Source organism: Schistocerca nitens, chromosome 4 (genome assembly GCF_023898315.1).
Source record: "Schistocerca nitens isolate TAMUIC-IGC-003100 chromosome 4, iqSchNite1.1, whole genome shotgun sequence".
In the NCBI taxonomy this organism is placed as follows: Eukaryota; Metazoa; Arthropoda; class Insecta; order Orthoptera; family Acrididae; genus Schistocerca; species Schistocerca nitens.
This window is the reverse complement of record NC_064617.1, coordinates 241,085,368-241,110,546: the sequence shown is the minus strand read 5'-3', so window position 1 is coordinate 241,110,546 and position 25,179 is coordinate 241,085,368. Positions and strand designations below refer to the sequence as shown.

Genomic DNA, 25,179 nt, shown 5'->3' with positions numbered 1-25,179 from the left:
GAAACATAACATACTGTGTTTAAAACTATACGAAAGTTTTCAGAAAAGCAACTGAGATAATACTGACATGTCCAAAACTCGAAAAATAATAATGGTATCGACAACTACCGTTGAAGAAAAGTAATGCTAGAGAAGGATGTCCCTTTACAAGAGGAACTGTCATCAGAAGCCTTGTGAACCTAATAATGTGAATGAACACTGGAAACTCCACAATGTTAATGCATGACCGCGTACGGTCTACATTATTGAAGAATTTTTAACTAAAAGGTAAATGAAAGTTGTGCGTCTTGATGTTTTCGCAAGGTAACGATTGATCCATTACATTTCAGGTCCAGAGTCACATAATCTCTGTTTTTACTTCTTCTAATATTTTGACCGTATACGTTCTGGCCGTCTTCATACTGAACTGACAGGTTAAAGCTACAGTACACTTTTGTACTTGATCTGTCGTTTTAAACCACAGAAACACAAGTACCAGACACGCTGATCGGTGGCAAGGAGCATGCAACTACTGAATCTGTGGCTACGCGGTGGATCCATACTGAGATATCGATGTGTCATTATTAGTTGCACTGTGGTGACTTCTTTGCGAGTTAATTAAAGAAAGCATCAAATTCCATGATTTTTTCCAGGTTGGAACCGCTACGTTTATTAAGTAAAGTATTCACCAAACGTATTTCAACTGCTTCTTTCACCATCTAGTGCCATAAAGATTAAGTCTACACTAGAATTGCATTTTCATACCACAGAGAGACTGGTCTGAATGCATTGCGTGAAAATGTCGGAATTCGAGCGTAGACTTCATGTTTTTGGAACTCGGTGGTGAAAGAAAATGGCTCTGAGCACTATGCGACTTAACTTCTGAGGTCATCAGTCGCCTAGAATTTAGAACCAATTAAACCTAACTAACCTAAGGACATCACACACATCCATGCCCGAGGCAGGATTCTAACCTGCGACCGTAGCAGTCGCTCGGTGGCAGACTGTAGCGCCTAGAACCGCACGACCGGTAGTGAAAGAAGCAGTTGAAATGCGTTTAGTGAAGAAGTAGCAGAAGATGTAGCATCCATCATAAAATCATTAAAATATAAGTATTCCAGTGAGTATGATAACATATTAACGAAGTTAATCAAAGAGTCCTCATGCGAGTTGAGTTCTATTTTAATTATTTGTGTAATCAATCTCTTATCAGCGGGACATTTCCAGACGGGCTAAAGTATGCTGAAGTTAAGCCTCTTTACTAGGAGGGGGATAAAGAGGTACCATCAAAGTATAGACCAATTTCACTTTTGCCCGCTTTCTCAAAAATATTTGAAAAGGTTGTGTTCAAGCGTCTCCTTAAGCATCTGACTGCAAATAATATATTGTCCAAGTCACAGTTTGGATTTCTTAAGGGTTCTGATATAGAGAAAGCTATTTACACTTACAGTGAGAATGTACTTAATTCATTTTCTGTGACCTGTCAAAAGTCTTTGACTGTGTGAACCACAGCATTCTCTTACCTAAATTAGAATATTATGGTTTCACTGGCAATGCAGCGAAATGGTTTGAATCTTACCCATCTAACAGGAAACAAATGGTGTCGTTGCGAAATACCTGTGCAGTAAGTAGTCAGTCTTCATCTGACTGGGAATTAACTACATGTGGTGTTCCTCCAGACTCCATCCTCGTCCGTTACTTTTTCTTGCGTACATTAATGACCTCTCGTCTGTAACATTGCCAGGTGCTAAGTTTGTTTTGTTTGCAGATGATACAAACATTGCAGTAAATAGCAAGTCAAGCATTGATTTGGAAATAGCTGCTAATGAAATTTTCACAGACATTAATAAATGGTTTAAAGCTAATTTACTGCTATTAAACTTTGAGAAGACCCACTCTATGCTGTTCAGAACTTGTAGGAGATTTCCCTCCAGCATGCGTATAACATATGAAGACATGCAGATCGAAGAGGTTGGTAGTGCTAAATTTCTGGGGCTACAGCTCGATAATAAATTCAGTTGGGTAGGGTATAGCACAGAATTGCTTAAGCGCCTAAACAAGTCTGTATTTGCAGTGAGAATAGTGTCAAATGTAGGAGAAATAAATACAAATAAACTTGCATACTTTGCTTACTTTCATTCTATTATGTCATATGGGACCATATTCTGGGGTAACTCACCAAACCGAGCAAAAGTTTTTAGGGTGCAAAAGCGGGTGATAAGAATCAGTTGTGGTGTAAATTCAAGAATATCATGTAGAAACTTGATCAAGGAACTTTGTATTTTAACCACTGCATCTTAGTATATTTCTTCTGTAAAGAAATTTGTTGCAAGTAATATACCTCTATTTCCAAGCAACAGCTCGATACATAGTATCAATACTAGGAATAAGAGCAACCTACATGAAGACCTAAAATCACTTATCTTGGTCCTAAAAGGGCTCCAATATTCAGGAACACACATTTTCAATCAATTGCCATCAAACATTAAAAACTTGGTTTTAGACGAAGTGTCGTCTAAACAGACTTTGAAAGACTTATGACAGGCAACTCCATCTGCTCTGTGGATGAATATCTTAACAGAGACTGTTAAGCAAGCTTAAGTAAAAATGTCTGTTAGATTTCAGTTTTGACAGCATTTGGTCACAACAGTCAAGATTAGGTATTTTGTGTATTACAAATTTATTAATAGTGCATAAGAATGTTTGATTCTGACAGCGTATTAATTCTGTAAATATTAGCTGTTCTAGTTTACCGCGTTTTATTCACCTATTTCGACAATCTTTTGACAAATTATCAGGGTATTATTTGATCAGGTATTATATTCAAATGTTTTATATTTTTATGTTATACTTTCTGACATATTCCACACCAACCAGAATCATTTCATTTTTTGGGTCTATGGAACGAAAACTGAATCTAATCTTTAATTAATAAACGTAGCATTTCCAACCTAGAGAAATCATGGAATGTGACACTTTCTTTAATAAATTCTCAAAGACATCGTTACAGTGCAACTAATAATGACACATCGATATCTCAGCAAGATCGACCGTATAGCCACAGTGTCAATTGTTTCATACTCTTTTCTGCCGATCAACGTGTATGGCGACTGCGTTTCTGTGGTTTAAACTGACGGAGCGTAACATTCATTCCACAGGAATTCCTGCAAACGTGACGATATTTTGAGGTCACCAACAACTGCAGGAACTGCTATCGATTTTTGTCTGCGATTGGTTTACAGGAAGCTAGTGAAATGAGTGTTACCTGCAGAGTATTTATGACGAGGAAGAACATGAATTTTATTGCTGTTCGTTTGAATGGTAGCGATTATAGCTGTCCTCTTGGGTTCCTGCCTAACACCACACTCGTAAATCGTCATATATTTGGAAATAAAAAGCCAAATATTTATTTTACCCTTCGTTCTCTAATCAGATGAAAATCTTAAATTTTATCGAATGTTGCAGTACATGAAACTCCCTGACAGATTAAAACTGTATGCGGGACCGAGCCTCGAACTCAGGACCTTTGCCTATTGCAGGCAAGCGCTCCACCAACTGAGCTACCCAAGCACGACTCACGACCCCTCCTCTCAGCTTCAGTTCTACCAGCACCTCGTCTCCTAACTTCAGTAAGTTTCATATCAGCGCACACTCCGCTGCACAGTGGAAATCTCATTCTGGTTGCAGAACATACTTGTATTACATTCATGAGGCAGTCACAGAATGTGTTTACAATGCTAAGATGAAAAAAAATAGCATGTAACAGGAAGTAAACCTACATCCTTTACTTCCAGAAACCACAACACTATTCGTACCGCTGCAACTATATCGTCTGATTTTTGTCTCATATCTCAGTTATCACAGCATCTCTGGAAGGTTTCTCCTGTTGACACGTTTAATGATAAGGGTGACGTGGTTCAGTGCGCCATTGCGTTGAAACAGCGTGGTATTAATATAAAAAACATCTAATAATAATGGCGTGTGACGAGAGTCTCCCGTCTGGAAGACCGCTCGCCTGGTGCAAGTCTTTCGATTGGACGCCACTTCGGCGACTTGCGCGTCGATGGGGATGAAATGATGATGATTAGGACAAGACAACACCCAGTCCCTGAGCGGAGAAAATCGCCGACCCAGCCGGGAATCGAACCCGGACCCTTAGGATTGACAGTCTGTCGCGCTGACCATTCAGCTACCGGGGGCGGACATTTAAAAAAAAAAAAAACTTCTAAATGTGCCAAAACGAATATGGTGCCTGCCGCATAGATTGTCGATATTGCTGTCGCTTGCAGGAAGTCTTGTGAAATGAGTGTTAGCCGGCAACGGCGCTGTACTGTAGCTACGTTCTGCCTGTTCCCCCATGGCCGGAATATTAAAAGAAATGGAGTTTAAGTGACTACTCCAGAAATTTAACAGATCAAGATGACGGTTCTTTCCCACCTGCCGTACTCAACCAGACTTATCCCCGTGCGTCTCCTTCCTTCTCCCCAAGATGAAAATAAAGTTGAAAGGGCGTAGATTTGATACAGAGGAGGAGATTCAAGTGTAATCATAATGGGTACTAAACACCCTAACAAAGAAACATCCACAATGAAGTTCAAAAGTGTCAGAAACGTTTGTATCGGTGCATTCACGATGCATGGTAAAATTTAGGTCCAACGTTGTGTGTTTGTGTGTGTGTGTGTGTGTGTGTTGGGGCTTATGGGCGCTCAACGCCGAGGTCATCAGCGCCCTGAGACACATTAATGGGAACAAATGTGTGCAGACCTAATAAAATTGAAGTACACACGCAAAGAAGGCAGGAAAAGAAGGAAAATGCTACTTAAGAAAGTAAAACGTCAGGAAAGGGAAAACGTAGCAACAAGAATGCCACAGTAAATTGTTATTGGCTGGCCACTTACATAAAATGTGGGCGAGCTTGTCACACAGATCCATCCCTAAAATCTTTGTAAAAACATTTGACATGGCACAGAACTTTACAACTTTAACCACATTCATCGGAGTGTTGCCTGTGATTTTTATTCATATCTTTCGGGGAATTTTGTTTACCATCTAGTAATTTCCGTAGAGGGCATCGACACTGACAAAATTGTCTGCTACTGCCGTGCAAAGACTAGGACGTAATCAGTTTGCGTGTGAGTGCCGGGTACCCAGAAGATGGAAGGTAGTATCAGTGACAGGGATGAGACGGTGATGACGCTGCGGAAGTGGAGGCGATCCGAGGCGAGGAAGAGCGCGCCTCCTGCGTGTGAATAATGCAGGGACGCCGTCGGCGGCTGCGGCGGCTGCCTCTGCGGCCACAGGTGCCGGGCGCGCTGCATCTTTGATACGGCCGCCTCCCAGCACTCATCTGCAACCGCGTTAATCTTGCACCAGCCGCGCTGATGAGGGCGCGCCCCACGTCTTACATCTGCAGCTTCCGCACTACCACGGCTGCAGACAAAGAAAGTCTGCTATGTGGCGGCAAGTACATTGGAATCGGTCCACAACGTTCTTCCATACGAGGGGCGTGCAACACGTTTCTTTTCCTGGTCACTTTTGGTTCGAAAAACGCACAGTTTGATGTGGGACTTCGTGGAATATTCCCGCTTCTCTCCCTATAGTTTCATGAAGTTCAGATAGGTGGCGGCGCTGTAGGTAGCCTTCAAAATGGCTTCTTGTTTTTGGCAGAAAAAAGAGCATCGCAGATATTAATAGCCGCTTGAAGAATGTCTACGGAGACCTGATAATGAACAAAAGCACTATGAGTCGTTGGGCGAGGCGTTTGTCATCATAGCACCAAGGTCACGCAAACGTGGTCAGTTGCACACAGCTGCGACTCTCGCAAGATTGGGACGTGCGGACACTCTCTTTCGAGATGATCGAAGGATCAAAACCAAACACCTCGCACCTCAGCTGGACGTCTCTGTTGGTAGTGCTGACACACTTATCCACCTGTTGGGGTACTCAAAGCTGTGTGCCCTTTGGGTTCCTTGCCGCCTAACAGTAGACCATGAAAGGTAATGACCATCTGTGCGGAAATGTTTGCGCATTACTAGGCCGATCATGACAATTTTTTGGCGAACACTGTAAGAGGCGATGGTACATGGGTTCATCACATCGAATCAGAAACAAAACGGCAATCCATGGAGTGGTGCCACACCATATCTCCTCCGAAGGAAAAGTTCAAAGCTGCACAATCAGCCGGTAAAGTCAATGTGACGGTCCTGTGGGACCCTGAAGGGGATTATTCTGTTTGATATCCTCCCTCATGGTGCAACGATAAACTCGGGAGTCTATTGGGCTACCTTCAGAATATTGAAGAAACGACTTCTACATTTACATCCACATTTTCATCCATATTCCGCAAGCCACCTGACGGTGTATGGCGGAGAGTACTTTGAGTACCTCTGACGGTTCTTCTTTCTATTCCAGTCTCGTATTGTTCGTGGAAAGAAAGATTGTCGGTATGCCTCTGTGTGGGCTCTAGTCTCTCTGATTTTATCCTCATGGTCTCTTCGCGAGATATACGTAGGACGGAGCAATATACTGCTTGACTCCTCGGTGAAGGTACGTTCTCGAAACTTCAACAAAAGCCGGTACCGAGCTACTGAGCGTCTCTCCTGCAGAGTCTTCCACTGGAGTTTATCTATCATCTCCGTAACGCTTTCGCGATTACTAAGTGATCCTGTAACGAAGCGCGCTGCTCTCCGTTGGATTTTCTCCATCTCTTCTATCAGCTCTATCTGGTACGGATCCAACACCAGTGAGCAGTATTCAAGCAGTGGGCGAATAAGTGTACTGTAACTTACTTTCTTTGTTTTCGGATTGCATTTCCTTAGGAATCTTCTAATAAATCTCAGTCTGCGATATGTTTTACCGACGATCAACTTTATATGGTCATTCCATTTTAAATCACTCCTAATGCGTAGTCCCAGATAATTTATGGAATTAACTGCTTCCAGTTGCTGACCTGCTATATTGTAGCTAAATGATACAGGATTTTTCTTTCTATGTATTCGCAGCACATTACACCTGTCTACATTGAGATTCAATTGCCATTCCCTGCACCATGCTTCAATTCGCTGCAGACGCTCCTGCATTTCAGTACAATTTTCCATTGTTACAACCTCTCGATATACTACAGCATCATCCGCAAAAAGCCTCAGTGAACTTCCGATGTTATCCACAAGGTCATTTGTGTATATTGTGAATAGCAACGGTCCTACGACACTCCCCTGCGGCACACCTAAAATTACTCTTACTTCGGAAGACTTCTCTCCATTGAGAATGACATGCTGCGTTCTGTTATCTAGGAACTCTTCAGTCCAATCACACAATTGGTCTGATAGTCCATATGCTCTTACTTTGTTCATTAAACGACTGTGGCGAACTGTATCGAACCCCTTGCGGAATTCAAGAAACACGGCATCTACCTGGGAACCCGTGTCTATGGCCCTCTTAGTCTCGTGGACGAATAGCGCGAACTGGGTTTCACACGACCGTCTTTTTCGAAACCCATGCTGATTCCTACCGAGTAGATTTCTAGTCTCCAGAAAAGTCGTTATACCCGAACATACTACGTGTTCCAAAATTCTACAACAGATCGACATTAGAGATATAGGTCTATAGTTCTGCACATCTGTTTGACGTCCCTTCTTGAAAACGGGGATGACCTGTGCCCTTTTCCAATCCTTTGGAACGCTACGCTCTTCTAGAGACCTACGGTACACCGCTGCAAGAAGGGTAGCAAGTTCCTTCGCGTACTCTGTGTAAAATCGAACTGGTATCCCATCACGTCCAGCGGAATACCAGTTGGATTTTACACAGAGTACCCGAAGGAACTTGCTCTCCTTCTTGCAGCGGTGTACTGTAGGTCTCTAGAAGAGCGTAGCGTTCCAAATGATTGGAAAAAGGCACTTCAACGTCTTTGTCGCCACAAAAAAGCAAACGAACTTCTCCATGTCAACGCAAGGCCTCAGACAAGTATGTGCACCCGAGAGGAGCTCACAAAACTACATTTGACTGTTCTCTCTCCTCCACCCTACAGCACAGACCTCGCATATTCCGACTGTCATCTGTTCGGCTCGATGTGGGATGCACTCCATGGGAAGCAGATTATTGACGCAGCAACACGTTGGCTCCGACGTCGGCTAATAAATGGTACCATGGTAAGGTGGAGCAAGGCCGCCGCATAGAACGAAAATTGTGTTGAAAAATAGTATTTTGTAGCGAAACGAGTAAGAAATAAAACCAACATCCTTTCAGAAAAAAGTGTTGCATGACTTGCTGAAAGCCCCTCATACTTTTGTTTCATTTTGTTCATAATTCTACATGCTACTGTCTGATCAAAAGACTCCGGACATTACTACGTAATGCAGAATTGACCACTATACGTCAAGAAAAGTGGATCCGCCATATAAAAGGAGGCAGGGAGAATCGTGTAGTCCGTAAAAAACAGTAACGGCAGAATGGGTCCGTCGGGAGAGATTACTACCATCGAACGTGAGCTAATCACATGATGTCACCTGAGTAGTATACAGTAATATATGAAGGGGTTAGAGAAGTATGGTCATAAGCCACATGAAACTAGTTTGAGAAACTACAAGTTTAAAGTTTCTTTGGAAATCTAAAAATGTTTAATACAAAATAGAAACCTTCTTTGTACTTCAAACATTTCCTTAATACTTGCAAAGCATGTAGTGAAACACTCAACTCTCTTTATGCTACATGATATTAATTTTAGACTGTCTTATTAAGAAGTAGTCAATAGTGGCTTATGACTATGTCTCCCAGAAAATAATTTAAAACATAAAATACAAATTTGTGACAATTTATTTCGAACTACTCTTATACAGTGACCTGTATTTATACTTTTTACACATTTATACATTCATTTCAAGTAACTGAGACTAATAAATTATTTTACATTGCGACAGTCACATCAAGGAAGTTCCTCTGCCTCATCATTGTTCACATTATTTACAATGCATGACCGAAAGAAACCTTGGTTTTCTGTAGGTGCGTGTGCCATACGCGACAGTAAATCATCAATTTCATCTGGTTAATCGGAAGTGGCAAACTGGAGTATCTGCCCCGTACGGTATTTTCAGAGGGGCCAAATTCATATTCCTGATGAAAAAAGCCTTGTTTCACAAAGCGCCTAGCATCCGGCGCACGTAGGTCTGTCGATTATTCATACGATTTTGAGACGCATCCCTGTTGGTTTTTGAACATTTTTGAACACATTTTTGTTGGTTTATGGACGAATCTTAAGTTGATTTTTAAATGTGTGCATAATATACGCGATGTCTCTGCCAGAGGACTCCCCATTGTACCTATAAATAAAGATTTTCTCGCAAACAAAAGGGATCGGGGCTATATGAGCTGAGCCGAATAAACCCGAACGAGTGAATGTCAATCTCTGTTTGTTTATGAGACTGATTTGGTGTGGGAATGATAAGCGTTATCATAATTACTAGCGAAATCCTTAGATTCAGACCACCAGAGTGGAAATAAATAACTAATAGAAAAAAACAGGTAAGAAAGATTACATATTATCTTCTCTATGTATCCGAGAAAATGAAATTTTGACAGAAAATTTTTTCCAGATCGCTACATTACTGAGAGCCAGTTGTACAGTTCCCGGTTAGCAACCGCTCGAGTTCTATTCTCGGAATATCGCGGGAAACGTGTTGTACGAACGTAATTACGCGTAAACGGAGAATAAACGCGGGACAACTGAACTGGCAGTGTTAGTGAACTTAACTGGAGAGTAAGGTTTGACCATGACAGGAATGGTACCAGTATTATTAATGACAAGACTGTTTGTTAGAACGAGGGAGAAGAAGAAACGAGGATATCACACAAATTATATTGAAGAATATGACAATTCCAAATTTATGTAAAAATTTCATATAGTGCTACTTTTCGGTCTCAAGCTTGGGAAACTGGAGCATACGAATGATTAGTGAAGCTATTTCCTAACATAAATCTTTTGCTTGTAGTAGGCCCAAGAGGTATGTGATATTGGTACTTCGTGAATTATATTCTGTCGTATTATGTAAAAGAGGTAGGTCAAAACTGTCTCGCTTATTTGGCGTGAGTTACGGCTGCTGCAATATCAGAAAGGCCTATTTCGTTTCTCTAGCAGACGGTGACAAAATAGACGTAATCAAATCAAGAAACCACACCAGTCTTGGACACTATTCGTATATACAGCTTTTTCAGTATTAGAGAACGATATTTTGATTCTTCATGTACCAAAACGTTTGACGAACTTTGATGGTGTAATAGATTCTTTCGCAGAAAGGAAAAAACGCCGTGTAAAGCTGAAGCAAGATTAGAGAGAAAAAAAATGCTGGTATCTAAGGATTGAAGAAACGTATGTCTTGTTTGTTTCTTGTCTTCACTGGTTTTATATTTCCTATATTTAATTTTATGTCACACGAAAGAGAAAGCTATTAGCTAATAGGCAATAAAGAGTGCAAACTCTCCCGGTCACAAATAATCCTACTCAGTGTTAATTGTGAGGGTTTTTTTCAGAAAAAAGGGGGTAGGATGTCAAACCGGCCAACTGGGAGCATGAGAGGCACCACAGGATATTTTAATTTTCACTGTCCTGAATATAGATTTGATAGCTCCCATTACAAAATGTACATGTTTGAATTCCACAGAGCGAAATACAGCAACGTGCGAAAGAAGAATCCAGTGTGAAGAGGCGTGGCACTGAAGTTTGGCACACTTACGACCAAATAACTTGTTTTACATTTCATCGACCATGTATGTTTTATATATGAAGCTCTTCAGAAAGATGTGCGCTAAAAAATGAGCACATTTTTAAAAAAATATATTCTTTTTTAATTTGTAACATCCTGTCTCAATAACTCGATGGGGAAGTAGGCGGGGCACTATCAAGTTTTTGCCCCAGTTCGGAAATATGGTAGATCCGAGGCTGCAGATATTCGCTCCACAGCCATCTGTTGTGGCTTGTGACTATGTATCTTCTGAAAATATCACCAGACGGCAGAGAATCGCCAGCCACCTGTTGCAGAAAGACGGAGCTTTTTCAACAGAATATGGAGAAGGCATTGTTCAGAATGTTGTAGCATGAAAGACTCAATTTCAAAAATGTTGTGGATTATGGTTACGTATCTCCGAGCCATTCATATAAGTCAGGGATATTTCAGCCCTTTTTCTAAAGCTGACGATGTCTACCGTTGTTGGTGTGAATGTAAAGTTAAGCACGAAGGAACAATCTCAGCTAAATCAATCTTGACACATAGAGGCCGTCCAGTCTTGCAGAAGTTGATTGTAAGAACAGCTTTAAATTGGCGGAAGGAGTCGTGTTCCAAAGTGCTACCAGCGGTGGAACTAGCAGGGTGACTGTGACTAGAGAGTTTATAAAGAACGGAATATAGGGCTGAGCAGCTCCCCATAAGCCACACGTTTCTGTACCTGCACTACAAGTCGCTGGAGGTGGTGTAAAGAGAGACGCCACTGGACAGGGGATGACTGAAAACGATTGATTTGGAGTCATGAAACATGCCATGCCCTGTAGCAGTCCCATTGAAGGGTTTGGGTTTGGCGGATGCCTGGAGAGCGTTACGTGCCATTGTGTGTAGTGCCAAAGTACGGTGGAGGTGATTTTACGGTATGGGAGTGTTTTTCGTAGTTAGGTTATGGTCTCCTTATTGCGCTGTTTGCGTTTGCTTCCTCCGACCTTTCAGCTCACTCAGTTATAGGAGACCAACAGTTTAACGTGGATTCCGATTCACGAAGCAACTCGGCATTTTTCACATCGAAAACATTACCAGAGGCGAAAGAAGTAATAATTGACACATAAATACCCTAGGATTGACCGAGAATCGAGCCGGAGGTTTTTGGATTTTTAGTCTGGCGCTTTACCACATTCTTCTTTTTTTCGACTTTTTTCCTTCTTCTTCCCGGATGGATCACTTAGGACCACGTGTAAGCAACATTTTTTGGCCTTCCTTTTCGCCCAGTATTTTTTCATACTCAACGAATGGGCTAGCTTTCGTTTGTAGACCACGTATGTCGGTTAGTTTTTCTGTCTTCTTCCTCAAAACGCCGTGTTTGTGATTTTTCTGATTTCATTTCTGTCATGTAGATTTCGAGCCCCTGATTCTCTCAGGTCTTTTTCCGTCTGTTTGTACCAGTTTGGTCTTATTGTTTCGTTCTTTAAAAATGTATGGATTTTGTGCATTAACCTGTTTGAGTCCATTCTTTCTAAATGCCTCATGAATTGGATTCTTCTCATGCGCATTCTGTCTGTTATTTTGGAGATACTTGTATATATTTCTGCATTGGGTTTTGAATAATGCACACCATCTTTAGTTTTTGGTCCTAGGATTTTCCTCAGTATTTTACGTTCTTTCACTTCCAATTCCCCTTTTAGTGTTCTGTGTTGAAGATTTGGTGTCTCACATGCATAGAGAGCTTCTGGTTTAATTACTGTTGATTAATGTCGTATTTTGAAGTTCCAAGAGAGACTCTTGTTTTTGTAAACGTTTTTTGTTAACTGAAACACCGTCTCCATTTTCTGGACTCTTAATCTGACAGATTTCTTTTCATTACAATTTTCTGCAATTCATTTACCTAAATATTTAATTTCTTTTACGCGAGAGATGTAGTTATTACCAATTTTGAGATCAGAAGGTGCATCTTTGATGTCAGTTATAAATTTTGTTTTTTCAAATGAAATTTCTAATCCTATTTTTGCTGCCTGACTTTTTTAATTTTATTTATTTATTTTTATTTTTTAGTGAATTCTGTACCTCGTATGACAATGTATGAACTCATGTTGATCCGGTATGTTCTTTTTTCCCAGCACTCTACTTTTATTTAACTATTTATTTATTTTTATTGTTTTGGTGGAACATATGAGGGAAATATAAACTATATTCCCAAAGAGACAATACACCAAATCAGCAGATAACGTCAGAAAATGCAAATTGGGAAAATTGCCTGTTTCTCGTAAGCAGACGGAAGGTGGGGTGACGGGAAATAAGTATGTGCAGGCCACCTCCATCTCGATGGCAGGGCGGGAGATGGACTGGGCAGGGGTCGCACACATGAGACCTGGCCACGGCATCCCCGACACCACCAACCAATGAACCGGAAGTCAACAAGAAGGGACAGTCAAGTGAGGATATAATTATAACGATGAAATTTCACCGTGTGACACACCAGTGGTAGGTAGGTGAGAAGGGAATGGAAAACAAGGACAGTACGGCATCAGGGCCGGCCTTTGTGGCCGAGCGGTTCTAGGGGCTTCAGTCCGGAACCGCGCTGCTGCTACGGTCGCAGGTTGGAATCCTGCCTCAGGCATAGATGTTTGTGATGTCCTTAGGTTCGTTAGGTTCAAGTAGTTCTTAGTCTAGGATACTGATGACCTCAAGTTCCATAGTGCTCAGAGCCATTTGAACCATTTTTGAACGGCATCAGGTGCTGCGCCTCCTATGGGTTGGAAGTGCGGTGAGGGGTTGTTAGTAGTGCACCTCGACAGCAGTCGAGCCAACCACGCCAGAAACGTTTCAGCTGAGCGGGGATCGCGGAAAACCCCGCGGAGGTAGTTGACTAAATAGGCGATGTAGCGTGGATGTCGTTCAGTCACCACATGTTCATTCTGTAGGAGGGTTCAACGAACGAGCTGCGATTTGCTCCCATCTCCATAAAGGTAAGAGACCGTCCATCGTTTGACCCAGACTATCGCATGTGATATGGCTGCAGGAAAACACACGTCATCCAAGGCTAATCAAAGCATACTGTTCGACCACGGATGAAGGGGTGCGGAGGTAACAGGCGACCATTTGCTGCCCCAGCGTCCTGACTTCACGAACACCAACTCATGTCCACTGAGTGACATGTGGAGCATAAAGGAGTTTCACACCAAATTAATCGCATGTAAATGCTGGTTAGTGGCGAATTTTCCACAGGCGACGTAATACCATGTCGTTCAGACTAATGTTGTGAGGTATGGCTGATGAAAGTTACGCCACAACACCTTGTTTATGGATATTTGATCTCAACGTTGTTGCAAGGCACACCACCCAGCAACTGAATGTAGAAATCCTTCAGACAGGACATGGACGAGGTGCGGAGTTCATCGTACATGGGAGGCCAGTGGATATGTATCTCAGGTCCGCAAAAGAGACAAACAAGCGTTAAAATAGAGGCACAACATATCGTACCGAGGGAAATGGAGTCTGGTGTGTTAATGTCCGAGATTCGTCATGTGAGTGAATTCCCTGTGCCCGATCACTGTTTGTTCATGATGTTCAGATACAAGACCGCCGCACGACACCGGACATTGGTGAGTCTAAGTCCCCAAGCTTTCCAGGAGAGTGTGAGTGTATCATATTTTACCTTAAAAATGTTACAAGCCATCATGAAGTAGCTCAGTGCAGCCTGTACGTTGCAACCAACCGCCGGCGACATCGGAAGGTCGTGGTCTATGTGTACCAGGTAGAAACTACACGAACGTTCAGATATTCCACACACTGCAGTGCATCAAGACAATGGAAGGGATGTTGGCGAAAGGTCATCCAGCTGACCTGAAGGCTGCAATGGGAGATGGAAGTAAAGACGATACCGAGGTATTTAAAGCTCTGGATGCAAGGTAGAGGCGTCAGTTTTTATCGAGTGTGTCTGGGGCCAGTTGACATCGTAGCAGATTTGTCAGCGCTCAAAGCATTACCTGCCACGTCCCCATACGTGGAGATCAGATCAAGTATGTGTGTGACCTCTTCCTGTTGTGAGGTAACGAGCGAGTTGCGGCTCCCTGGAAATATTCGGAGTTGGCGTGGCCGCGCGGGCTGTTCGGCAATCCGGGGCCTGGCAGCAAACACGTGATGCCGAACGTTAGCCCGGGTCTAGAGAGGACGTGGCAGGGAATTCCATGGTGACACTGTGTCGATGAAGGAGACACGCCGGGAGTGCCAAAGATGGCGGACTTTGTGAAACCTTAATGACAGACATTTCACAGTTCATATAGAAATTAATAGTAACCAGAGGAATCACGATACTTCAAACCGAAACATGTACATTACCATTATTTACACGTCGATTCTGATGGTGTAATCAGATTTTGAATATCTTTCTTAGTTCAAAGTTTAATATCTGACTGTAAATTAGACAAGTAACACCCAGCAATGAATTTCCAAAATGTAAATGCCTTATCTGATTTCGTCGATCGACGTGTCTTTAGAAAGCTATTAGTGTAAACCTAAATTGGTATAGATTACAGGCATGTAATTTGAATAGTACATGAGTTATTGGAGGTCAAAGTGGCCGATTACTATCGATCGCGTCAGGCCATAAGTTCTCCACAGTTACACGAAAAAACAGTAGCAGCCTGCTTAACAATATATTTATTCATCTATGTCTATATCCAATATATACTATTCATGAAGAAATTGGTTAAATATTTACTACGTTCGAGAAAGCACAGAGACATCAGGCTACTGGCCTACCTTTTTTGGTTATTCCTTTGATATATGTTATTTGTTTATGTATTAAATAATGTGTGTTAGAGCGTGTAGCCGTAGGAATATTTATTTAATTTTCAAGTTATTTAAATGTAAATCCAGTATTTCGTATGTGTTTCAATATGTTTGTGAGTGTACGTTGGGCCGGCCGATGTGGCCAAGCGGTTCCTAGAACCGCTTCAGTCTGGAACCGCGCGACCGCTACGGTCGCTGGTTCGAATCCTGCCTCGGGCATGGGTGTGTGTGCTGTCCTTAGGTTAGTTAGGTTTAAGTAGTTCTAAGTTCTAGGGGACTGATGACCTCCGATGTTAAGTCCCATAGTGCTCAGAGCCATTTGAACCATTTGTACGTTGGCTTGGAAACATGGAGGGGGCGCTCTAGCCAATCACAGCACTCGTTACTAAGAGAGGCGTATGGAGGTTGGGGAGGAACATCGTTTCCGGAGAGGACACGTGGGAGTTCTCGGCAGTACGGGACAGGATGGACAGTTGCACAGGACACGGGAGGTTGTGAACAGTGCGAAGCGAGAAGAGTTCTGGGCAGGATGGCACAGGACACGGACAGAACGAGACAGGACAAGGAGAGTTGCGGACGGTCGCGGAGAGAGACTTGGACTGTGGAGCGGTTTGCTCGTGGTCGCGGCGGATAGAAGTACTTCGTAGTGCTGACTTGTGCACTTGTGAGATTTCCGTGGCTCCTATGCGTTTAGAAGTGAATATCTCGAGAGCTATTTTGTTGTTCATAACTAATTACGTGCACTAGGAATCTATTGTTTCCCTTTTATTCAACTTATATTTTATTTCATTGCTGGACAATCGACACCAATAAGCCCAGAATAAGATTTTCACTCTGCAGCGGAGTGTGCGCTGATATGAAACTTCCTGGCAGATTAAAACTGTCTGCCGGACCGAGACTCGCCCCCTCGGTCCCGAGTTCGAGTCTCGGTCCGGAACACAGTTTTAATTCTGCCAGGAAGTTTCTTGACACCAATAAGTGATTTGCAGAAATTTACGGCATTCTCAGAGGTACTTCTGCTATCGTACTCATCATTTAAAGTCGTTAAAATAGTACCTGCAGATTTAATTTAATTTAAATCTTTCGTTTATAAACTTCTACGTTACATTCGCAATTGACGAGTGATAGGAACCTTTGTCCGATTCAAAAATGTGTATATTCATACTGTATACTGTAGACTCAGCAGCATTTGGCTTGTAATGCAGCAACTACGTATCCCAGACCCTAGACAACGAAACCAGCCAAATTTTTAATATTTCAACTTTGAGTCTGAGGGTACGTAGTTGAGAGCCACACCAACATCACCATGACATATTTTTTATTTGAAAGTCCGCACAGTGAGTGTACCATAGCAAAAGGTTTCCTCTATAGGCATGAGAGTGGAACGTGTATTGCTGCAGTGTGAATACTGAGAAGTGCGTTCTGAGACCGCCTACCAGGGCGAGGGTGTAGAGAAGCATTGATAGCCAACATACCTTACGTAACAATCAGCGGATCAGTACCGGTCCTGTGATACGATTATTAGCCTGTACAAGGGAGCAGTGAACTTGCATAGAGACGTCGTAGGGTACCAGTGAAGGGGACCGGAAGGCACATCCACTCCATGACAGCAAAGAGGTAACCATGTCTCACCCAATCAAAAGTGCTATCAAAGTTACGGGTACCAGTGGTGCATGGAGATTGCACACAGCCCACTAGAGCAATCACATCTTGACGTTCACCTGCGACCGTCTGGGTAGTGTGGATCCACCTGGAATCGTCTGTTCCGTGGATACTATACACAGAAGGATCCGACGGCATCGTGTCGCAATAATACGTGCAAATACCTTGTAGTCGGCACTGAGTAAGTTTAAGGGGCGGTAATGCGCAGCTGTACTCCCCTTCGATGGCCTGTGGGATTATGATGGTGGCGGAACCGTGGCGGCTGTCGTCAGGGGTTCTTCGAACAACGCAGGCAGCCTTGGAGCCACGAAAACCTGGACAGGGAGAGCATCCACGCCAGCGACCCTTTGCTATCCCATACTTGACGTCGTCACAAGTGATGTCCTCCATCAGGGTTTCTATTTCGACACCCGAGATGGAGCGAGTGCTGTGGGACGAAACTGGCTCCAAATCCTGAACTTCATGTTGTTCTTATTGGTAGATGTTGCGAAATTGTTCCACAAAGACAATGACGATATCTGTCTGTTTTGTCACCCAAGAACTTTTTTACTGAAGAGTATTTTCATTTCTGCAACAATTTCTTTTCCTTACGTCTTTTGTTGTCCTCCCATTATACGCAGTCTTGTCTGCTGCGGGGTATAATTTATTATTTCTCTTCGTGTACTGCACAGAACGAGGTGAAGCAATGATTAAGACAGTGAACTCACATTCAGGAGGACATCGGTTCAAATACGCATCCAGCCATCCTAATTTAGAGTATTCGTGGTTTTCCCTAATTTTGTAAGACTAATGCCGTAATGGTCGTTTGAAAAGAATGCGAATGATTTCTCCCCAAATGCGAGCTTGTACTGGGTGGCAGCTACTCACAGAGGTCCAGTATGCGCTGTAATTATCGTATGGCAGCGTATCTTGGTATATATTCTAATGTGTTAACGCGGAATTAATTTATACTGAAAAATATTCGTTCCAGCTTTGGCCACCCGGTGCAAATCTGGCGCTGTGAATGCAAGAAAGGCGTATAGACATGTTTCCGTTTGTAATGGATTAGGAGTGGGGCGTGAGTAGCATAATGTTGATATTATTATAAACTGCCGCTTACACAGTTTGTTCAATATGATCACCAGAGACCTCGACGAGATGCTGCACAGCGCCAGATTTGCACCTGGTGACCAAAATTTGAACATTTTTCCAGCGTAAACCGATTCCGCCTTAACTCTTTAGCATATCTATCAAGTTTCACTGCCATAAGATAATTGCAGCCCACGCTGGATGTCTGTGAGTAACCGCACTTTAATTACACCCCATAGTTCATCCTTAATTATCTCGCATTCGATAGGACGTTCAATCCTAGTCTCCCTTCCATTCTTCCCTTTCATTTTTAGTTATAACGTAAGCTCTTAATTACCTACAATCACATTACTTTTTAATCTCATTAACACTTTCCTTCTTAGCCTTCTGTCTTTTACATCTCTGCCTCTGATCATTTCTTTTCTCTTGTCTTTCCTAATCTTGCATATTCCTTAGTTCTAGTAAGTTCAAAGGTAGGAGGGTGGGATAGAGTTTAACATCCCACCAATATTGACGTCATTACAGATGGCATAAGCTTGAGCATTTCCTCAGTTATACTTGAATTTTAAAACACTGTCACGCCTACTATTGCACCAGTTTCTCTGTTCTTAACAATTCCCTTCTATATTGCATTACTTCTGAAGCTATCGAATTACCATCAGTGTGTGTATCAACATACCTCATAAAATATTGAAAAGAACCAGAATACACGAAGAAATCAAGAAAATTTTAGCATCAGAGAAATGTGTTAGTGAATTACGCGACGGGTGAATTTAACCCATGCTAATTTAGGCAAGTATTTGACCCATTTCTTAAAAAATCTGTTTGATGCAGGACCTTCATATTTTTACTGTATGTTACATGATGCTAATATAGTCATCTGTACTAAAATCTAATTTATCCATTTTATAGATTTTAAGAAATACTTTTTTAAATTTATTAACAAAAAATATTATTTTTTTCTGCAGGAAATATTTTTTGTGAACTTCCTAATGGGGGAATATTAATGAATGTAGTACCAGAGGTGGCTTTTTATGTTATGCAGAGTCTCTGAAAATTTAATTCACATATCTATGATAGTTTCTGATATAATGGGCCATATGTACTGAAAACTTTAGTTTGCGGGAAATTGGCTTTAAAGAAAAAACTTTTAAAATTTGTTACTTACAGTTAATTAAAACTGTCCTGCTGTATATGATGGCCCTTCTTTGGCCTCTAGTAGGTCTTCCAGCTTCTTTTTCAGCTTCCTGGATGTTTTTCTAGCTTTCTTCGACATATTAGATGCAGACCTGTCTGCATCGGCTATCCTCATTTTATCGCAATGTTGCAGCCCAGTGATCATATTTTCACCTAATTCCCAGCTTTTCCAGTACCCAACACTTTCTAATATTACCACAATTGAATGTAATAACAGCATCATGAACTCCTAGTTTCATTGTATGCATGCCTACAAATACAGTTTTAGGAAGGCGGTTCCAAATTATGCTGTTGAAACATTCATTTGGATTCTGTGCCTGCCCATGCAGACATTTCTTTAGAAGGTCGGGATGAGCCAAGTCTCTGAAAATAGGTTTAGTTGCTATAGTAACGGCAGCAGGAAGAGAATGCTGGTGAGAATAAGATTCTCCAGTTGTCTGAGCCCTATTGTCCTGATGGACACAATCCATGACATGGCTTATCATCAGCAGAGAACCTATGGAAGAATATGGCCCAAACATCTATCTTCATTGCCTCCAAATTTTCTTTATTTCTCCTAATTTCCCGCCCATAGTATACCTGCAAGTATTCTGTTTTAGTTAACCGACCCTGTCCGGTCAACAATTTTCCATCTTCTAATTCTTTTCCTCTCATATCAACAGTGTTTTCTCAGCTTTGATCAAAAACATTTTTTAACATGGCCTACACATTCTATTTTGCTAATAATGGCATCTCCATATGGCTGAGAGTTGACAGTGGGTGACAGAAAAGTGGGCTTGGCACATAAACACACGTGGTAGGAAAATGCTCTTTAAATGCTCGAAAAAAATTTTTTTCAGCAAAATCCTTTTCAGAGTACTTAAATAAAACCTTAATCTATCAACATATGATGAAAACAGAAAATCGATTTTTTTCGACCTGAACCACGTTGTGGTCCCCTTAATTCTTAGTAATGCAGTATAACAGGAGCAGCATTGTTTCTTAGAGACGTACGGTAACAGTAAGGGAAATGTAAATTAGATTTCAATAAATGGGGAATGCCTGATATTTTACGCTGTTTCGAAAAAAATGGTGTGAAATGAAAAGGGGCTTTTACCACAACAAGAAAGGGCTGCTGGATTTTTAAAGTTCTATAAAATTGTCAAATGGGAACTGGGTTGATTATATTTTATTTCCTGCAACAAGATAACGTTTTCCCGAGCTGTCGATTGAAAATCAAAGTCTGTCTCGTCTCAGTTACATTTAATTTGATATTGGACAGTAACTGTCGAAATGCTATTCACATAAGGGCTAGAGATGGGCGTGTATATGTAGACGACATATGGAAGTCCATGTGAACACATATAACACTGGTTTCTTGTTAGGTACATGTAAATAGTCTGCAATGGGATGTTATGTTCTATATGAAAAAGAAACTTTACAGAAATTCATACTTTCTTACTTACACTGATTGATCTACTACACACGTTAATTTGTTTCACGTTTGCTTTGTTAACTATATGTCTCAATACACTTCCAATTTTTACTTGCTATTCTAGACTTTTACCAGCATTCAGCAGCAATGTGAAGTTAAGTCTTCCCACCTCGGAAATATAAATAACGATTTGTGCTAGTAAAAAAGAACCACGTATACAGAAGGCAACTACGTAAATCTGGTAAAGTATTTTCGGTGTATGATGAAGCTTTTGTCTCCCGCAGACTGAACTTCGTGTCGGAGAGCAACGAGGCGCTGCTGCACTTCCACTCGGACTACTCGGTGTCCGGCGGAGGGTTCTCGGCGTCGTGGCAGGCGGTCGACGTGTCGGGCTGCCCGCTGCAGACGCTGACCGCGCGCGAGGGCCGCCTAACCAGCCCCAACTACCCGCACTTCCTGCTGGCGCACCTCGACTGCGCTACCACCATACTGGCGCCAGGTATGTCTGTCACAGGCCACAACCACGTGCACTTCCAGCAGTTCCACGTCGATTGCGCTACCACGACGCCTCGCAGGCCCCAACCACACTCACGCTCATACATTAAGGATAATTGCAGAATGTGGTGCCACACAACGTGGCACTACACAGAATAGGCGCTAATAGCATAGCCACATAGGGAACACACACGACACACATCTGTAATTCCACGGTATTGGTGATAAGTTGAGAAAACCGTCCCGAAACACGTGTGGTACAAAACGCGACTGTTTCCTGCGAATGTACCTCGACATCAACATGGGATATGATCACCATGCACACGTACGCAGGCCGCACAACGGGTTGGCACACTCTGGATCTGGTGGCTGAGCTGCTGCTACGGTACAGCCTCCCTTTCTTGCACCAGTGTCTGTCGGAGCTCCTGAGGTGTCCTAGGAGTTTGAAGACGTACAGCGATACGTCGACCGAGAGCATCCCAGACGTGCTCGATGGGGTTTAGGTTCCGAGAACAGGGAGGCCACTCCATTCGCCTGATGTCTTATGTTTCAAGGTACTCCTCCAAAATGGCAGCTTGGTGGGGCTGTGCGTTATCACCCATCACGAGGAAGGTGGGACCCACTGCACTCCTGAAAAGGTGGACAAACTGGTACAAAATTACGTCCCGATATACCTGACCTGTTACAGTTCCTCTGTCAAAGACATGCACGGATGTACATGCACAAACCATAATCCCACCCCACACCATCAAACCACGACCTCCATACAGGTACCTTTCAAAGACATTAAGGGATTGGTATCTGGTTCCTGGTTCACGCCAAATGAAAACCCGGCGAGAATCACTGTTCAGACTATACGTGCACTCGTCCGTGAACATAACCTGGGACCACTTTTCCAATGACCAATATACTGTGTTCGTGACACCAGGCTTTACAGGCTCTCCTGTGAGCAGGGGTCATTGGAATGCACCTTGCAGGTCTCTGGTCGAATAAACCATGTCTGTTGCCTGTAGACTGTGTGTCTGGAGACAACTGTTCCAGTGGCTGCGCTAAGGTCCCAAGCAAGGCTACCTGCAGTACTCTGTGGCCGTCTGCAGGCACTGATGGTGAGATATCAGTCTTCTTGTGGTGTTGTACACTGTGGACATCCCGTACTGTAGCGCCTGGATATGTTTCCTGTCTGCTGGAATGGTTACCATAATCTTGAGAACACACTTTGTGGCACACAGGGGACCCGTGCTATGACCTGATGTGTTTGAGCAGCCTCCAGTCGCCCTAGTATTCTACCTCTCATAACGTCATCAGTATCTGTTCCTTGAGACATTTTGCCGCCCGGTGTGGCCGAGCGGTTCTAGGCGCCTCAGTCTCGAACCGCGCGACCGCTACGGTCGCATGTTCGAATCCTGCCTAGGGCATGGATTTGTGTGATGTCCTTAGGTTAGTTAGGTTTAAGTAGTTCTAAGTTCTAAGGGACTGATGACCTCAAATGTTAAGTCCCATAGCGCTCAGAGCCATTTGAACCATTTTTGAACCTTGAGCCATTTTCAACACAGTCTCCATTAGCATGTCTGAAAACGTCCGCACCCTTCCTCGCTGCACCGTACTCTGACATGCACCAACACACCTCTGCGTATGTGGACTGCTGCCAGCGCCACCGTAGGTCAAATGCACCGCATGGTCATACCCCGAGGTGATTTAAACCCGCAAACTGACCACCAGAGCGTTTTTTCACCATGTATCAGCATTATCCTTAATTTATGAGCATGAGCGTACATGCATTTGCTACTGGCACATCTACGCTGTGCTACGGTCGTACTAGCGCCAGGTATGTGAGCAATACAGAGTCACGCCATGTTTGCTCCAACTACTCGCACTTCCTGCTAATAAACGTCAACTGAGCTACCACACTAGCGCCAGGTAAGTAGGCAATATTGTGTAACTTCTTGTACTTTCTGCTGGTGTGTGTTGACTGCGCTACCATCATAGTGGTGCCAGGTATGTGAGCAATGTAGTGTAGCATCACGTCAGTCCTAACCACCTGTACTTTCTGCTGGCATACCTGGACTGCGCAACCCCTGTACTGGCGCCAGGTAAATGAGCAATGTAGTGTCACATCATGCCAGCTCCAACAATCTGAACTAATACCCACACTTCCTACTCGCGTTCAATCCATCGTCCGGCCATCCTGAGTTACGTTACCCGTGATTTCCCTGAATCGCTTCAGGCAAATGCCAGGATGCTTCCTTCGACTTCCTTCCCCATCCTCCCCTAATCCGATGAGACTTATGGCCTCGCTGTTTGGTCTCCTCCCCAAATCAATCCAACCCGATCCTGCTGGTGCACTTCAATGTCCTTCCTTCACACTGTAGCCAGGTAAGAGGGTAATGTAGTGCCACACATCACCAGGCACTTCCTGCTGGTTAGCGTTGCTGCCTCTGGATCATGGGGTCCCTGGTTCGATTCCCGACCAGGTCGGGAGTTTCTCCACCCAGAGACTGGGTGTTTGTGTTGCCCTCATCATTTGGGGAAGTGGCGAGACTGGACAGTGAAAAGATCGGGAATCTGTATGGGTGCTGATAATCACACAGTTGAGTGCCCTACAAACCAAATATCATTATCATCCTCCTACTGGTGCACCTCGAATGCACCACTAATATACTGGTGACAAGTAAATGGGAAATATAGTGTTGCCTCATGCCAGCCCCAACTACCCACACTTCCTGCTAGTGTTCCTTGATTGCTCTACCACTATACCGACACCAGGTATGTGGACAATACAGTGTTACACCGCATCAGCCCCAAGTACCTGCACTTTCCGTAGGTGCACCTCGACTACACTACCAGCATACTGTCGCCAGGTAAGCAGGCAACATAGTGTCACACCTTGTAGGTCCCAGCTACCTGCACTTCCTGCTGTCACACAACGACTCCACTATCACTGTACTGGCACCACTTAAATGGACAATATAGTGTCACATCCTTCCAGCCCAAACTGTACTATCACCAAAGTAGCGGCAGGTAAGTGGGCAATATAGTGTCCACCTCGCAGGTGACAACTACCTACACTTCCCGGTTGCACCACCAACATTCGGGCTTCAGGTAAGTACATCCACTCACACAGCTATGATTCTGCACCAGATCAACTACCCACTCTTCTATCTGACATACCTCACTGCGCTATCACCATACTGGTACCAGGAAAGCACACTGAACAAAAAGTTAGACTCCCCCCGGGATTCACGCTAGTCTTAATAATCTTCACAGCTCAGTGAGGACGGACGAGAGCCCACAACTTTCATCAAGTATCCCGGAACCAGCTGATGCCTCTCATTGACAATTAGACTCGACTGAGCTACCAAGTAGTGGGGATGTTTCACCTGCTGTTCCAAGTAGTCCCAGACATTCTATATGCGATTGAGTTCGTGTGGTTGAGACAGGGAGTTTCAGATAACCATTCAGGGCCTGATTGTTCATCAAGCCATGAACGTATCTGTGTAGCTCTGTGAATACAGCTGAGGTCATCTTGGAAGATGAAAGTGTCCACAGCATACTAATTACCAAGATCTAAAAGAAAGCGTAACACTTTATTATCAAGATTGTTGAAATAGATACCCTGGTTGTTATTTGTGACAACTTGAATGAGTGGACTCATGCCATGGTACAGCAAACCCCTCCAAAACAACATAGAAACATCTATGCCCTGAGTCACACCCTCTGCACATCCCAGACTGAACGCCTCTTTAGGTCATCAATACAATCGACGCCTTGCATCATTTAAATAACGGCAAGGTCGTTGCTCGTAGCACCAGACTACCCAGCAGTCATCAACCGTCCAGTTTCGTGTTTTTTGGCCCACTGAAGACT

General features: G+C 43.2%; 1 protein-coding gene across 1 annotated transcript in view; it reads left to right on the top strand.

Annotated features, from left to right (window-relative positions):
• Positions 1-25,179, top strand: part of LOC126252230 (uncharacterized) — a 596,261-nt gene that overhangs the window by 304,248 nt on the left and 266,834 nt on the right. The window contains exon 12 of the mRNA XM_049953102.1: positions 21,105-21,319. Coding sequence (XP_049809059.1) covers positions 21,105-21,319 — 215 coding nt within the window. The remainder of the gene's footprint in view (positions 1-21,104; positions 21,320-25,179) is intronic.